This window comes from Cygnus olor, chromosome 3 (genome assembly GCF_009769625.2).
Source record: "Cygnus olor isolate bCygOlo1 chromosome 3, bCygOlo1.pri.v2, whole genome shotgun sequence".
NCBI classification, from domain to species: domain Eukaryota; kingdom Metazoa; phylum Chordata; class Aves; order Anseriformes; family Anatidae; genus Cygnus; species Cygnus olor.
Window position 1 is genome coordinate 3,326,213 of NC_049171.1, and position 15,692 is coordinate 3,341,904.

At 49.7% G+C, this 15,692-nt stretch overlaps 3 protein-coding genes across 3 annotated transcripts; 1 reads left to right on the top strand and 2 right to left on the bottom strand.

Moving 5' to 3' along the window:
• Positions 1 to 2,269: 2,269 nt before the first annotated feature.
• LOC121066884 (cygnin) lies at positions 2,270 to 3,827 on the bottom strand. Its single transcript, XM_040550665.1, has 2 exons — positions 3,555 to 3,827; positions 2,270 to 2,533 (listed from the first exon to the last, which is right to left on the bottom strand). Exons 1-2 carry the CDS (start codon positions 3,610 to 3,612, stop codon positions 2,400 to 2,402), a joined length of 192 nt encoding a protein of 63 aa, XP_040406599.1. The 5' UTR covers positions 3,613 to 3,827; the 3' UTR covers positions 2,270 to 2,399.
• A 1,316-nt stretch (positions 3,828 to 5,143) lies between these two features.
• Positions 5,144 to 7,571, top strand: LOC121066885 (small basic protein 1). The gene is made up of 2 exons (XM_040550666.1): positions 5,144 to 6,627; positions 7,216 to 7,571. The coding sequence occupies exons 1-2, from the start codon at positions 6,570 to 6,572 to the stop codon at positions 7,344 to 7,346; spliced, it is 189 nt and encodes a 62-aa protein (XP_040406600.1). The 5' UTR covers positions 5,144 to 6,569; the 3' UTR covers positions 7,347 to 7,571.
• A 6,489-nt stretch (positions 7,572 to 14,060) lies between these two features.
• LOC121066883 (cygnin) lies at positions 14,061 to 15,401 on the bottom strand. Its single transcript, XM_040550664.1, has 2 exons — positions 15,254 to 15,401; positions 14,061 to 14,324 (listed from the first exon to the last, which is right to left on the bottom strand). Exons 1-2 carry the CDS (start codon positions 15,309 to 15,311, stop codon positions 14,191 to 14,193), a joined length of 192 nt encoding a protein of 63 aa, XP_040406598.1. The 5' UTR covers positions 15,312 to 15,401; the 3' UTR covers positions 14,061 to 14,190.
• Between the last annotated feature and the right edge of the window lie 291 nt (positions 15,402 to 15,692).

Genomic DNA, 15,692 nt, shown 5'->3' on the forward strand with positions numbered 1-15,692 from the left:
TTGTCACTACCAGCCCCGGGGTCAGGGGACATGTCTTGGGATGGAGAGGTCACAGGGACAGGTCTGAGAGTGCTTCTGCCCTTCCACAACAGACACCTGAGAGGACTGGCACTACACAAGCCAATGCCACCACGTAGTTTCTCATTTTATGTCAAATCCTAGGCCCTCAGTCAAAATACTGTGGCAGGGGACAGAAAAATTTTCATAAAGTTAAAATATCTTTCCTGCAGCAGAACTCTGGCTGTCTGAAGGTGAGGACACCAGTCTAAGATCATTGTCAGGGGCTTAATTCACTTTCCTGAACACCAACAGCACCATTCCCCAAGTTTATCCCACTCATCAACCACCCCAAAGAGGTTTGGAAGCTGCTTTCTGCAGAGAGACTAAACAGCAGCTCAGTCCTAGTCTCTTGTTCTCTTAAGTCCTCTAAGTGTTGGGCTTTAAACATAAATGGATGGAATAGAGCAAAGCACTACGTGCAGAGGTGACCGAACTGTGCCTCTGCTGCTTACCCGGAGTCTCCTTCACCACCAGCTAGAGAGAAATCCCAGCGTTTACATTTCCATCAGTGCATTTGTTTCCTTTCTCATTCTCTTCTCCTTCGTGGACAAGCAAAGAAATAGCAACCACAGCACCTCCAGTCCGAGAAGAGGCGGAACCCGAGCGGAGACACCGTGGGCTGTGTTCCCTGGCAATGACCGCGCGTTTCGGGCTGAACAATATTGGCACTGCCTTGTGCCGTTCCCTCCGGACCTGCCTGTGAGCAGGTTAGGGCTATCTGCCCCGGAGAGCACAACCTGCAGAAGCACTCGCTCCAAGTCTGTTCGCTCTGAGTGGGAGATGAATAAACCTAGCAGAGATATCCCACCTCGTCCCCAGCCGTGTCTCTAGAGGGTGACCATCTCCTGCAGTTTCCATATCATACCTGGCAGCCACATACAGGTGTCCCAGGCACAAAGATCCTTCTGTGTAAACACCTCAGAGCTAAACTCACCCTAATTTCCATTTTAGTCTCACCCAGATTGTGCCAGGGGGACAAAAGCATGAAAGGAGGATTCTGCATGTCTTCCACACCGTCCTTTACACCCAGCTTGGACAGCACAGCTTGAAGATGCTGGGAGATCCCAGCCCTGCAGTGCATCTGTAGTTGTTTTTCTGCCCCGACTGTGTCTTACTGCACTGCAAAATGAGAAAGCAAGAGAGAGGGCAGAAGAAAAGTTAAGATAGAAGAAGAATAAACTATAAACTTCTCGCATTTTCCCAGTGCCTCCCTCTAGAAGGGAAACGATCACTGTCATGCAACTCTTCTTGTCCTTGACTCCCCCACTAACAAAAACAGCCACTAGAAATTCAATGATTCCTGCCATTGACTCAAAACAAGTTCCTCCTGGAAAAAAAAATAAAATAAAATAAAAAATCAGCCAGCAACCCTGCAAACAGCCACAAGTCCAGGCAATGTCATACGGATCCTCCTCGTGGGAGTGAGAGCAGAGCTAGCCCTAGGATGTTTTTATTTACAGAAGCTTTTTCACTGTTAGACTCAGAACCCCTGGTTATCCCCATAAACCCACTGCTATATCTTCACCTTTGCCAGACTACAATTGTGGGGTGGAAAGCATTAAATCTCTTATTGAAGGGCCTAAAAACTCTGTTGCCTCTGGTACTGGTGTAAAAGGAGGAGAAAACCGACACAGTGGGGAGGATCTCTAAACAGCTTGTCTGTGCAGAGTAAAGGTCTGCCCCTGCTGCACAGCTCCCGCAGACCTCAGATGCCTTCATAGCTCTTTTCCATACCCATTTTTTCCCCACCACACACCCCCTGAAACCAGAAATTGAACCCCCCATATGGCACCGATACCCCAAAATGAAGAAGCCCTGGCTGGGCAGCCTGGGCAGTTTGCCCAAGGAGAATTAAAAAGGCGTGGTTTGAGGTCTGGGACAGACAATTTGTGTCTCTGTTGTCCACCTCTGGGGGTCTGCTGGTATTTTTACGGAAAAGGGGGTATAGCATGCTTACAGCAGACATTGCTGAGCCGCCCACATTTTTTGAGATGTCTGGAGATAACCTGTAGGCTGAAAAAACAGTAAGGAAATGAGTTCTCCCTGGATTCTTCTCTCTAAGGGGCTGAATTAAGGGGCAGGGAGAAGGAAGGAGGAAAAATGACAGCTTTCATCCCAAATTCCTACCCCACTTTGGGCTGGGCTCAGGGAACCTGTCCTAGTGCTCTGCCTGGGTCCACGGGACGCGAGTAAGCACAGCACACACAAATGGGAGTTACATCTTTTTGTCTCTTTTTATTTACTGAGAGGAGGGGATGACAGTTGGGTTCGACAGTCGAGAAGCCGCTCCCAAAGCCACCGAGCTGCCTCCTCGTCCCCGGGGGCTCCTTCCTCAGCCCTTATTTCCCCTTCCAGCCGGGCGGCAGGCAGCAGTAGAACTTGCAGTCGGAGGACAGGGACCACACGTCCGCCTTGGAGCACTTGCTGGAGCAGTACCCGACCTTGGGGCAGTACTTCCTCACCTGCCCGTAGCCTGCAAGAAGAAAGCAGAGGGAGAGTGCTTGGGTTAGGAGGGTGCCTGTGTTCCTCGCTCTCCAGCCCCCCGTTGCCTCCAGACTGAGGATGCTGAGTGGGATGAGCCCCTGTTCATGGGGAGGTGCTGCTCAAGCCCAGAGGTGGAAGGGATCAGAGCACAACCCTGAACAACCCCTTGTGCATCCCTCTCCCCACTGCTGCAGGGCCGGTCAATGATAGAGGTGCTCATCTGTGCAAGACAACATTTCCTCATCCTGTTCCTCTCCTTAAGAGACAGGATTTATGTTTTCAGTGGAAAACAGCCAAAGTCACATCAAGACAGTTTCAAAAACCTACTGTCCACCCACTTACAACATGCTTTTAAAAATTGTCCTCTTAGAAAAAAATCAAAAGAGATGCTGAAAATGTCCTGTTGGCCACAGAGCAGCCTTGCACCAAATATTCACTGTGGTGGTTACAAGTGGGAGCCCAAGTGAAGGACTCGGCACAGATGGATGAGAAGTTGTGTCTGAATGGAGCTTCTAATGCCCGACTGGCAGACCTCAGCCCAGAGTTCCCTCTTGACTCCTGCAGAGGGACCAGAGGGCCTCAGACTCAGGCATTAGCAGCTAGAGCTATGTCACATCAGCAAGCCGAATGTGCCCAGGACTGCTCCGAGACTCAGAAATCGAGTGGCAGGGGTCCCCTCTGGAAATGTGAAGCTTTCTTACCCTCTGCAGAAGTGTCCACATCCACACCAAAAGTGTCCACATCCACACCAGAAGTGTCCACATCCAGACTCTTGGTTAGGAACTGTCTATCCTAAGCTCGCTCCCAAACTTTTAACCTCAGTTATCCCTCCACAAATCTTCCTGAGCTAGTCCCTTTTTACATCCCAGTCCCTTGAAATAAATCACTGATGTACCTGACCGGCTTAGAGCGATCATCTCAGGTGGCGATACCTATATTTCCAAGACCTAAAGTTACTTGAAATGAATCCCAGCCAGTCTCATCTCATCCCATCCATTTTTCCCACTTACCTGGGGCAGCCAGGGAGACCAGCAGGAAGACGGCGAGGACAAGGCAGAGGAACCTCATGGCTGGGGCCGAGCTGGGATCTCAGCGAGGCTGGAGGGAGAAGAGCCGACTGAGCTCGAGGAGGCGGTGCGGAGGGAGGCTGTAGCTGCCGCTATTTATCGAGCCCTCTCCTGCAGCGCGGAGGACGCCGGGGAGCCACGGGAACCCATCCAAAACCGTGCTGTTCGTGGCCGGGCGCAGGGTGGGGGAACAAGCAGCAGGACCTCCCGCCTGTGCCCAGGTGTGCTGGCAGCCGCCGCCTGGTTGCCCAATATCGGCCAGTAATCCACGCGCCGCCTTTGAAGGGAGCACAAAGGAATAGGGGCTGGCAAGAGCGGGGCGGATGGGTCAGCGGGACCTGATGGAGATCTGCAGTATAACGGGGAGGGGAGGGCGAGATCGGTATCACAGCATTTTGGGGCCTTTTTCGGCCTCTGGCAGAGACGCAGGAGGGCTGAGCAGCGGCCGCGATGTGCCGATAACTCGCCCTCCATTGTCTAGGCCCATCAGCATGCAGACAGAGGGACCCTGCTGTGAGCTGCCTTGGCCTGGGGAGGACCTGGGGCCTGTGCCTCCATTCCCACCCTCACGGGAACACAGTCTGCAAAATCTCTCTAATACCTTCAGCAAACCTCATATTCATTACTTACTGTCCCCTCTCACCCCGCTGATGGGCAGCAGCACGGGGGCTGAGCGCCTGTCCCAGGAGCCTGGATGAGCCGACTGCTTGCAGACACTTTGGTCATCACCCTCCCTTTCAAATCCTCCAGAAAATTATGAGGTTGCAAGCATAAGCAAGGCAAAAATTGCTTTTCCAGCCCCAGTTAGCCAGGTTGTTTTATAGCTTTACACACAGCCAGAAAAATGAAGTGAGTGGTGCAGGGACAGAAGCTGCTGCTGCAGAATTACCAAGTGCCACCAAAACCAGGTCCCCAGAAGGACCCTACAACACTGAGCAACAGGTTAGCAAAGGGTCACATCTGATTCAAGGTCAGTTACCTCAAGGTTGTGGTTTGGAAAAATATGTAAACAAATGATGGGTCTGGATTAGCTAGAGCCAGTTAGGAAGGAGGTTTGGGAATCCGAGGGCTCTGAAAACAGCTGGAAGTCCAAAAAGGGGAAAACTGTATGCTAAGAAATTTTAGCTTTCTGATTTTTTAGCTTTCTGATTTTCAATTTCTGATGGGCTATAATAGGGCAAGAAGAGGTTAAAAGGTGGGAGCTCATTCCCATAAAGTTAAATATGCTGGTGCTTTTCAACTCAGGAAAGAAGTGATTACTGGAGATGTATCACAAGGCTACAAAAAATTGTAGAGGCCTAAGGAAGAGAGATCTATGGTTCTCCAAATTTCCTAACCCAAGAAATAGATGAGATGTAGTGCTAAATCACACTTCCACTGCAAAAAATAACCAAAATTCGTCCTTCACACTGAACGTAGCTGAAATGTTGAACTTGTTGCCACCAGATGTTGGAGAGGTTAAAATGTCGGACGTCTGGCAAAGCAATTTATAAATTCAAGAAGCAATTATAAACTCAAAAATTAGATACAAATCCTTATCAAAGAAGCCCCCGAACCTCATGTTACAGCAGGCTGGAGTGTTTTGCTGGGCGAAAACACGCTCTTGGACTCTTTCCCATGCACTTGCTTCTGCTCACAGCGGGCTCTCTGCTCTGCCTTGGCTCAGCCTTTCTTCTGTTCCCCTCTGATCCTATCTGAGAAACCGTGTCAGAGTAAGGGTGAGAGGCTGCACACCTCGCCTCCTTCATGGCTGCTGTTTCTTACCAGCACTTTGCCTGTTTTGTGGTGTTTATTTTCTCTGTGCACGGTGTACAAAGCTGGATGGACGCACTTTCTGACACCTGCACGGTGCCGTGGGTACGTCCTGTGTTTTACCAACCCAGCTTCTGTTTATACTTGCAGGACAATTGGTGCTGGCTTCCCAGCGCCAGGACATTGCTCTACGTTCCTACCTGTGATCCACTGCAACCTGAAATTTTCCTGCAGGACTGCTGTGCAGCCAGAAACTCCTTGTTCTGCATTCCCCAGCTAATTACTCGTGTCTGTATGCAAAGGGTAACTCTCCCTGTTACCTAATCGTGCTTGGTTTGTTATTTCTTTAGCATGAAAAGATCCACTGGAATCCTAATCCTGTCCTCTAATGTGTTGCAGTCCCTCACAACTTTTTATTTGTGAATATAGCAAGCACAGTCCCTAGATGACCAGAAAAATTATTAGGCAGGATAGCACTGGGCTCACAACAGATTTCTGATCGGATGTGGTGTGGGAATCAATCGCTTTATTTTCATTTAGATATTTGCCTGTTTCCTTCAATCAGCGTCATGGGTCTTCTTGAGGAGATTCTGACAAAACACCCAAATAGCTCCCAGGCTATTATTGCAGAGCATCTATGGAAAAGACCCTTGGAGAACCTCACTGATAAAGTGAGGATGAAGGCACCCTGAAAACCATTCCCAGTGATGGATTTGACACCCCAGTGCTGTCCGTCAAGTCTGTGCCTTGCAGATAGTGTCCAGGGCTGGTGCCTGACCAGAAGGACACCCAGGCTGGATTCCTGCAGCCCTGGGGTGCAGACCTGACCCAGGCAGCTCCTGCTGGCACCGGGTCGATCAGGGCTGCACCCGGCGGTGCTGAGTAGCCGGATCTGGAGGAGGGGGAATTGCCCCCGCGCGTCCGGGTTGGTGCAAGCGGCCGGGAGCTGGGAGCTGAAGCCCACTGGAGCATGGCCCCAGCCGCCAGGCACCTTTGGGAGCGGGTCCAGAAGGTCGCAGTGACATTGCACGCGCCAGAAAGCAAACGCCGCCTCTCCGAAGATGGCTTTGCTTGAGTTCCTCCTCCCGCCGCTCTGCTCGCAGCAGGCGCCGCTCTATAAAACCCAGCACCTCCAGCGTTCCTCACCGTGGCCATCTCAGACCTGCTTTGCTCCCGGCGTGCCGAGATCTCCACCGTCCTCCAGACATGAGGGTGCTCTGCGTGGTCTTTGCTGTGCTCCTGCTTTTCTCCATGGCCACGCCGGGTAAGAGAGCGACACCGTCCACAGGGCTGAGGCGCACAGCCTCTAGCAGAACCATTTCCAAATTCTTACCTTGGGTCCCTGGGTTTTAGAGGTTCACAGCCACAAGGGATGCCCCGGAGATACCTCCTGACCTTCTTTCTCACTCTTTTTCACTCTAATTCCTGCCCTTTCTTCCCCTTTCGCCCTCTGCCCGCAGCACCCTGTGCCTCCTGCCTCCCCCTCTCTGGTCTGTGGGGTGGAGGGAGGGATGCATCTCACCCAGCTTTAGGGTTCCTCCTCCCGTGGCCACCCCCTGCTGCCTTCAGCTTCATCAAGGAAGATCAGAAACGGGCACTTTAAGACATGATTTACCCAACACAGTCAGCAAGCTGCAGTATAGATCAGTAGGGACGAACTTCCAGTGCCCAGCTCTCCACCTGGCTCAATGGGGACAGAAAACTCGGCTCCTCCCCTGCAAGAGTTTAAACACAAACCTACCCCCTGCACCAGTACAGCCAGCGAGGAGATAATTTCCAGCTTTTGGGGGCTTTCTCTCCTACGGTGCCGGACATTTGCTGTTATGACCCACCTCTCTCTCTTCCCTCGCAGGGTACGGGCAGCCGAAGGGCTTTTGCGCAGGGTACTGCTCCTACTCGTGTGCCAAAACGGACGAGTGGACGTTCCACCAGACCTGCGGGAAGATGTACTGCTGCATCCCCCCTCCCAAAAAGGGAAAATGATTGCAACGGAGACCAAGAACGGCGCTTTCAGTGGAGATCCCAGTGCTGCGTTCATTGCGTGCCGGAGACGGTTTCATTGCTTTGAAGTAAATGTGGCCAGATGTGATTTCTGTGTGCCGTGTGGTTCATTCGCCTCCTGGGCAGGGAGCTCCAGGAGAGGTTCTGCAGCCTCCCTGGACCACAAACACAATGTACCTCCGATAACCACAGACCTGTGACTGTAAAATGTCAATCTGGAAGGGAAGGGGCTTTGGGACCTGCTTCAAAACAGGGTGGTGGCAAAGGCTGGGAGAGGATGGACTGCCTGATATTGTGTCCTCCTCCTCCACAGTTTAGCCTTAGGAGTTCTTTAGCCCAAGCCCCCAGCAGCCCTATTCTGCACTGAGGACCTCAGTCCCACCAAGGGGCAGACACCAGGGTGAACAGCCACCTCCTTCCCCTCGCACCCCCAAAATCCCACTCCCAGGGTGTCTCCGGAGCATCCTCACCCCGGTGCAGCCCCTCAGGTGTCGTGGTGTTGGGCACCTTAGCACAAAGCTGGTAACTTAAAAATACAGTCCATGACCAGATGTCCATGGCCTGAGGCCTGGCAGACCCTTGGGGGTCACCAATAACAGAAGAAAAGACACAGATTTTTTCAGTTCCCCTGTCCCTAGCCGCTCCATCACACAATAAACCATTCCCTCCATGCTTTCTGCATGGGGACGGGGACAGGGAATGGTCTGGTGCTGGGGGGCTCAAAGCATCCCAGCAAAAGGCAGCCAGGGAAGGCGCAGGAGCAAAATCAGAGGGTGGGATGCTTGTGCCAAAAAGAAGCAGCTCCCTGACTGCCTCACGGGACAGAAAACAGCCCAGTTCCTGAGCAATCGCCCAGGAAACAGAGTAAGTTTCCAGCCACGGGGCCTTTCAAACCCAGAAAAAGGCTCCTGCACTGGTGTTTGTCAGGCTAGGGGATGATGCAGGAAACTCCCTTGCAGAAAACTTGCTTAATTTAAGATTAAAAGAAAGAAAGTTTGCTTAATTTTGTCCATACATGCAACCTGAGCTGCTCCAATTGCTTCCACCAATCACTCGGGTACAAATGAGCCGCACCAGGAGATTTGGGGGGGGGTTGAAGGGAAATAACCTGGCGAGCAACCTTACATTATTTTATTTTATCCACAGGACAAAGGATAATTGTGAAACCTGATAACCTTAAAAGATGCATCGCTTGAAAAAGTGAGCAAGAAGGCAGGAGTCCTGACGGAGCCGTGGGATCCCGTGCGATATTTCTCCTTGCAGGAGGAGCTGTCAAGATTTCTCTTGCATATTTCTCTTTCCAAACCAGCTGCGGATTGTGAGATGCTGGGCGAGAGGGGTTAACACCAGCGTGCAGCTGAGATCAGCCAAGGGAAGGCAGCAGGTAAATGTCGAGAGCGACAGGCGTCCCGCTTACCCAGTGGTTACTTACCAAGCTTCTCCTGGCCCCAGGCAACAGGATCCAAAAAAATAAAAAAGGGAAAAGCACCTGAAACAGCCACGTGCTGGTGAGAAGACTACACAGCCACACGGGGTTGGGAGTTGGAGAAAACAATAAAGCTTGCAGAAGGAGGTGCTGAACAACAGCAGCAGAAAAAAAAAAAAAAAAAAAACTTATTGTTTCTTTCCCATTTTTCCACAAGAAAAAAAAAAAAAGTGTGAAGAAAGTGAAAAGAAAAGCTCTGTGAAAGTGAATGAGCAGCAAAATGGGGTTTTGAAGAGGTCTCTCTCGCTCTGCTGCATCTCCAGCCTTGAAAATGCTCTCTGCAGCTATAGAAACTTTCCGATAGCAATAGCTTATTCCAAATGTCCGTTGTGAGGAGATAGAGAGCTCTCCGCTGCCTCCTGGGGAGCAGAGGGACCCTCCAAGGGCGCTGAGCAGCAGGAGGGATGGCATGGGCTCTGCTTTGTGGCTTCCAGCCTGGAAACTGATGCGGTTGCAGTGCAAGGAGGAGGGGAGGAAGGCTTCCCTCATCTTCAGGGCCCATATTCTGTACCTGTAGATAGCTGGACCTCGGTACATGCCACAAAAGTGCTGTTTTCATTGTGTGGGAGTGATGTTTGCCCAAGGGGTCTTCACAAAAGGGAAGCAAAAGGCCCCCCTGCGAAGAGCATCCAGGAGATTCTCAATGGATCCCTTTGGAGGCAAGACAAGAGCTGATGGGGACAAAAACTTGACCAGTCTCTTGGAAGAGCTGTCAATAATAAATTCATTTTTGTAGGAGGCATTTTGGTTACTGTTGTGCAGGATTTTGGTTTGTTTTGATTTGTTTTCCTGCAGGATAAGTGCACCAGATAGGAATCATAAGCTTGCAGAAAGTGCTTCAGCCAGTCTTATTTACACACACTGAAAGCAGAGAGAAGGTCGTGATGAGGTGTACGAAAGAGAAAAGCCAAAACGGTAGGAATCATGCCCTGGCGATGAGAAATCAGTGACAACAGACTGACATTATGAGAGAAATGTTCAGCTCTGACACTATTATGATTTCCAGGGCTAAGCCCTCCTCTTGGCACCATGAAGGCGAGCATCCAAAGAGCCACGCAATCAAACACTATTGCACATCTGGAAGGTGGTTCTGGGAGGTTCAGACTTTTGGAAGGAGGATGAGCAAAGAGCACAGAGTCTTAGAAAATTAAACCCCAGCATCACACCTTTCACAGCATGGCGTTGGCAGTGTGTTACCTGCTGCGTCTCGCACGGTGCTTTGGGCATGAAGGCGCAAGGTTGGGTAGGAAGCCACAATCCTGCCTTCCAGGGTCTGGATCAGAGACCTCAGAAACTGTGCCCAGACCTTATCTCAGAGGTGATCATACCCAGAAGTTGCCCAGAAGTGAATTAATGTGTGCATGGGAGACAGACAGGGCGATCCAAGTTGGCACTGTGAGTGCAAGGTTAACTGCAGGACCTCGGTGGGTGAAGAATAAAGACCCCATTATCAGATTATGTATTATATGTATCAGTTTATATATTATATATATTATCAGATCTCCTGCACAGCACACATGTGATCATGACAGCCTGATCTTGCATTGAATTCAATCTCTTCTGGGTGACTTGGATATTTTTTGAACAAGGTTACTCAGGTGGGGGAGTACATGTCCAAGGAAAAGAGAAAACATAACTTCCCTAGCATGGTCACCATTTCTGCTAAAAATGGGCATCTTTCTAATTTCAGTCTGTTCGTGTTATAAATTCCAGCTATGCCAAGAAGCAGATTTAGGTCCTGGAAAGCACCTTCTGTTGGAAAAGTAGTTGAATACTTAGGCCTTACAAAGTCAGCGTGGATAAATTACTGGTGTAGAAGGGTTTTATACGTTTACAGGGAGAAAACACCAGTTAGAGGCTCACTGACCTAGCAGGAGGAGACAAAGATGTAACAAGCAATTTCTCAGTACTTCTTTTGGTATGCAAAATAAGAGAGGACAGCTCTTGGTGCTGGCTGACACTCTGGGCTTAGCTCAAAGTTTTACCCTGGGAAAGCTGCCCTGCAGCATGCATCAGGTTCCCACCTCTGCAGGAGCAACAGGGGATGGAAAGGCCACTATTTCTGTGCTTAATTTCAATGAGGGAGCCACATAAAAATGGGGGAAATGTTAAAAAGAAGACAAAAGGGACAGCTAAAAGAGTTAAATCCTTGCAAACAGATTATTTGCAGGCACCCTGGGAGCTATTTAAGGCCACTATATTGGAGACTCAGAGAGAATGTATGACACCTATTAAAGAAAAGCCCTGAGAAAGAGCAAAAAGAAAAGGTCATAGCAGAACAGTGGGATGAGGGAGGTTGTTAGAAGGAAGAAGCTGAAATTGTGTCCAAACGTGGGAAAAGAAAAGATAATAAACTGTGCCTGACAACGTGTAAAACGCAATAAAGCTGCTCAGCAGAGAATTGCAGGAAGAACTTGCAAAAGGCAAAGAAACCTCCTGAAATATGTCTTCTTTTTATTTTATTTTTTTATTTTTTTATTTTTTTCTTCAAACACATCAGAAAAAGAACCTTGGTGAAGAGTGTGTAGGGCAGGAGATGGATAAAATAGTAATGCTAAGAAAAGCTAAGACCGCTCGGTGGAAACTAAATGAAATATTTGCAGCTGTGTTCACCTTGTGAGAAAGCAAGGAGGTCTTCGTGCCAACCCTTTGTGGGCACTCGTCAAAGGATTGGTCTTAAATGAAAAGGCAGTGGAAGAGAGGAAATAAACAGCAACAAATCTCCAGCATCCAGAGAGATTTCCCCAAAAGTCCTAGAGGAACTCATGGATGCAATAGCTGCCCTATGACTGCAGCGTGTCTTATGGATGAATAGAGATTTGCTGTGCAAAGGTTGGAGATGCTTATGTTAGGAAAAAAGGAAACTTAAAAGGGGTCCAGGAACAACATGATGATAAGGTAAGATTGTGCCAGAAACAAATATAAGACATGGGGAAAGACAGAGGAAAATCTTGTCCTAAAAACCTGCTGGAGCTCTCTGGTGGGGGCAGCAAAAAAAAAAAACTTCAAGGACTAGGAGATGTGCACAGGAGGAGGAGGCATGGGCCAGCACCAGGGGGCCCAAATTGGTGGAGAAGGAGGTCACGGGCAGATCCATGGGGTGTCACTGCAGGGGCTGCAGTGGTAAAATTGTTCATTAAAGATGCACAAAAAGGGTTGAATGGAAAGATGATAAAATTTGCTGCTGGCACTGCGTTGCTCGGGGTAATAAAGGTGATGGCTGCGGCAGGACCTCACCGTTTTGAGTGCCTGGCTCATAAACCATGATGAAATCCAGCACAGGTCGATGTAGAGGGATGCACATAGGAGAAATCAGACTAATTTTATAAGTTGAATGAACGGCTCTACGTTGGCTGTTCCATGGCTCAGCAGAGACCAGGAAGCAAGCAATCAGCAGAGGAAGAGAGAGCAGGGAACAGCGTCATTACAGGGCACAGCTTGATAAATCTGGGGAATTCTAGCCAGAAATTTTGAGAGCACTTACTTGCTCTTTTTTAATTTTCCTGTTTCGGGTAGAAAGCGTTTGCCTTCTTCTAATGACAGCTAGTAACCCCGTGCGAGAAGAGGGAAGAGTTTGAGGTGCTGAGACTTTGTGCGCCATTCAGAGGGAGAAATGGGAGCCTTCAGTTTCCTCCTTGTTGGGAAGCTTCAGCTGGAAAAAGTCCTGACGGGTCACGGCTTTGCTATTCAAACAAACTGCACTCAGCCATGAAAGCCCAAGACCCAGTGCGAAAAGCCGATTCTGCCCCAATTGCTGTCTGCGATTGTGCGTAGGTACAAGTGACAGAAAAGCAGATGAGCATGCTAACACAAGTCATTGGACCAGACGTTTTCATTATGCCTGGCACTCCTCTTTCTTCCAGGGCAGATGTACGGACTGTCACTACAGGAAAAGACAGATCTCTAAAATGTATCGCACCAGACAGTGTGGTATCTCCAGATTTCTGTGGTAAGTGGGTTTTGCTGCTGTGTGCAGCTTGTTTCCTCTAAAATGTCTCTGCAGAAGTCATTATATTTCACTGAAAATAAGACAGAGAGAAAAATGGTGTGAAAAAATAAAAATAAAATAAAAAGCACCATCTTACAACCAGGATCCAATCTGTTATCATCCTGCACGTTCCAGAAGCAGGGCTCAGAAACGCACCTTTTCTCTTGGAGCTGCAATTTATGGTGCTGTTTGAACAGGTACTTACTATAACTTCACAAGTTAACTCTAGCTGCCAGATAGGAAAGACCATGAATTCCTCCCCAAATACCTGTCCTTTCAGGTAGTGGAGCACCATGAAAGCTTTAAATGAGAGGGGTCCATAAATGACTGCATTAAAATGAGGAAGTTTTAGATGAAATTTAATTCATGGTCACTTCATTACTCTGCTCAGGCACGTTCTTTATAGTAGTCTCTGCTTCGTCATTGAAAAATGTGGTTTCTTTTCCAGGACCCAGAAACATGAAAAAAAGCATCATACGAAGGGCACATAGAGAGTGACACGGTTTTCTAATTGGAAAGTAGCTACAGACAGACGGGATAAGGATGGAGATAATTGTTGTAACAGAAAGGGATGCTGCAAATCTTCCCTTTACAGCCCCTGCTAGGGCAGTGTATTGGCAGTGCAGAAGGGGGAGTGAGAGGGCAGAGGTGCTCGGCTACCTGCTGGTCTCAAACCAGCACAGGCTGCTGTGTGCCCTATGCAGAAACCCTGTAACAACCCCAATCGATGTTGGTGGTGGTGCAGAGGAGCCTTTGGGAACCAGAGGGCAGGAGCAATGCTCCCCTAAAGGTCCTTCTAGACAAGGGCCCTGGGACATGGTGAAGGGAGGGCAGAATATGGCACCCATCGTTTCCTGCTCACTACCCGGTCCTACTACCAACAGGCTTGCCAGGATCTCGGAGGGATATTGATTTTTTGAGCCCCACTGTTAGAAATGGCTCTCTCTCCCCTAAAACCCATGGGCTTTGCCATGCAGCTCCAGGGGGGAAAGGACACCCAGGGGGGTGTTAATCTAACCAGCCTTTTTCCACCCACCATTGAGTAAATTATCTGTGGGAAAAAAAAGAGGAAAACTCCACATGTTTAGCTCTTTTGCTATCAATTTTGTGCAAAACCCACTGATGAGACATGCTGCTAACGGGCCTTTTGGGCTGTGCTCAGGGAACCATCTTAACCCTCCGCCTGGGTCCACGGGATGCGAGTAAGCACACCACACATAAATGGGAGTTACATCTTTTTGTCTCTTTTTATTTACTGAGAGGAGGGGATGACAGTTGGGTTCGACAGTCGAGAAGCCGCTCCCAAAGCCACCGAGCTGCCTCCTCGTCCCCGGGGGCTCCTTCCTCAGCCCTTATTTCCCCTTCCAGCCGGGCGGCAGGCAGCAGTAGAACTTGCAGTCGGAGGACAGGGACCACACGTCCGCCTTGGAGCACTTGCTGGAGCAGTACCCGACCTTAGGGCAGTACTTCCTCACCTGCCCGTAGCCTGCAAGAAGAAAGCAGAGGGAGAGTGCTTGGGTTAGGAGGGTGCCCTTGTTCCCTGCTCTCCAACCAGGGCCAGTTGGTGATAGAGGTGCTCATCTGTGCAAGACAACATTTCTTCATCGTGTTCCCCTCCTTAAGAGAGGGGACCAGCGTTCTCATGGCAAAACGGCAAGAGGAACACCAAAGTGGTTTGAAAACGTGAGCTGGTATTCCAAATCTGGAAGGTTGCTGTGGCAACCAGAAAGCTGACCTGCAGTAGAGAAGGTGAAAAAAAAAATTTAAAAAAAATCAAGTGCCAAGCACTAGTCACCAAGGTGGGAGACTGTTTGAAAATGATGTCCTGAGTGAATGGATACTGGACTGGGAACCCTTCTGAGCCCAGAATCCCCCTTTGATTCACTGAAGAGGGAAGTGGGAACCCTGCTGCAGGGGTATGCAGGGGAGCTGTGTTCTGGATGTGAAATATCCTGAGAACATCCTCAGAATCAGCTTGGCACAAAAGCGGGCATCGTTGGACTGAAATAGAGACACCACAGCCCAGCTCACCTGGACCTAGAAGACGTCAAAAATATCTAGAACATCCGAAAGTGCTTTTTGTAGTACTTCAATTGTAAAGTGAGTTTTTCTCTAACAAGGATATCTATTTTCTAGCTGCAAGGTGCTGCTCAGTTGCCCACACACAAACACCGAGCCCCATTTAAAGCAACCTGGGATAACCAAGTCATCTACATCTGCAGGAGACTAGCAGCTACCTGCCTACCCTAAGGATGAGATGCCTACATGTGTGCAACTAAATAATAGCCTTTAAATCCAATAAAGACCCCGAGCTGTCTATGAAGCATGGCACACTCCTCTGTGCTGCAGCCCTGACCCCCATCTGGCTCTCCCACCACTCTCCAAATTATTTTCCAGTGCAATTTGCCCGCTTACCTGGGGCGGCCAGGGAGACCAGCAGGAAGACGGCGAGGACGAGGCAGAGGAACCTCATGGCTGGGGTCGAGCTGGGATCTCAGCGAGGCTGGAGGGAGAAGAGCCGGAGCGAGCCTGAGCTGGACACCGCTGAGTGGCGAGGCTGGGGATCCTCCTATTTATAGTGAGTCTCTGAGCAGAGAGGAGGGCTCTGGGGAGGTCCTGCTGCTTGGCAGACCTCTCACGGTTGACAGCACAGCACCCTCCTGCCCCTCCACCCTGCACCTTGCTATGGTGGCGAAACTCTGCCCTCCCCAGCTCTGCTATCGGAAATCATAAGGAAATAAAAGGAAAATCATTGACTGTGACAAGAACCAGCGGTGAACAGACAGGACAGATCTGCTGGGGCAGAGGGACCCGAGAGAAAGTGAGATCGGTATCACAGGGTTGCATTTCTCAA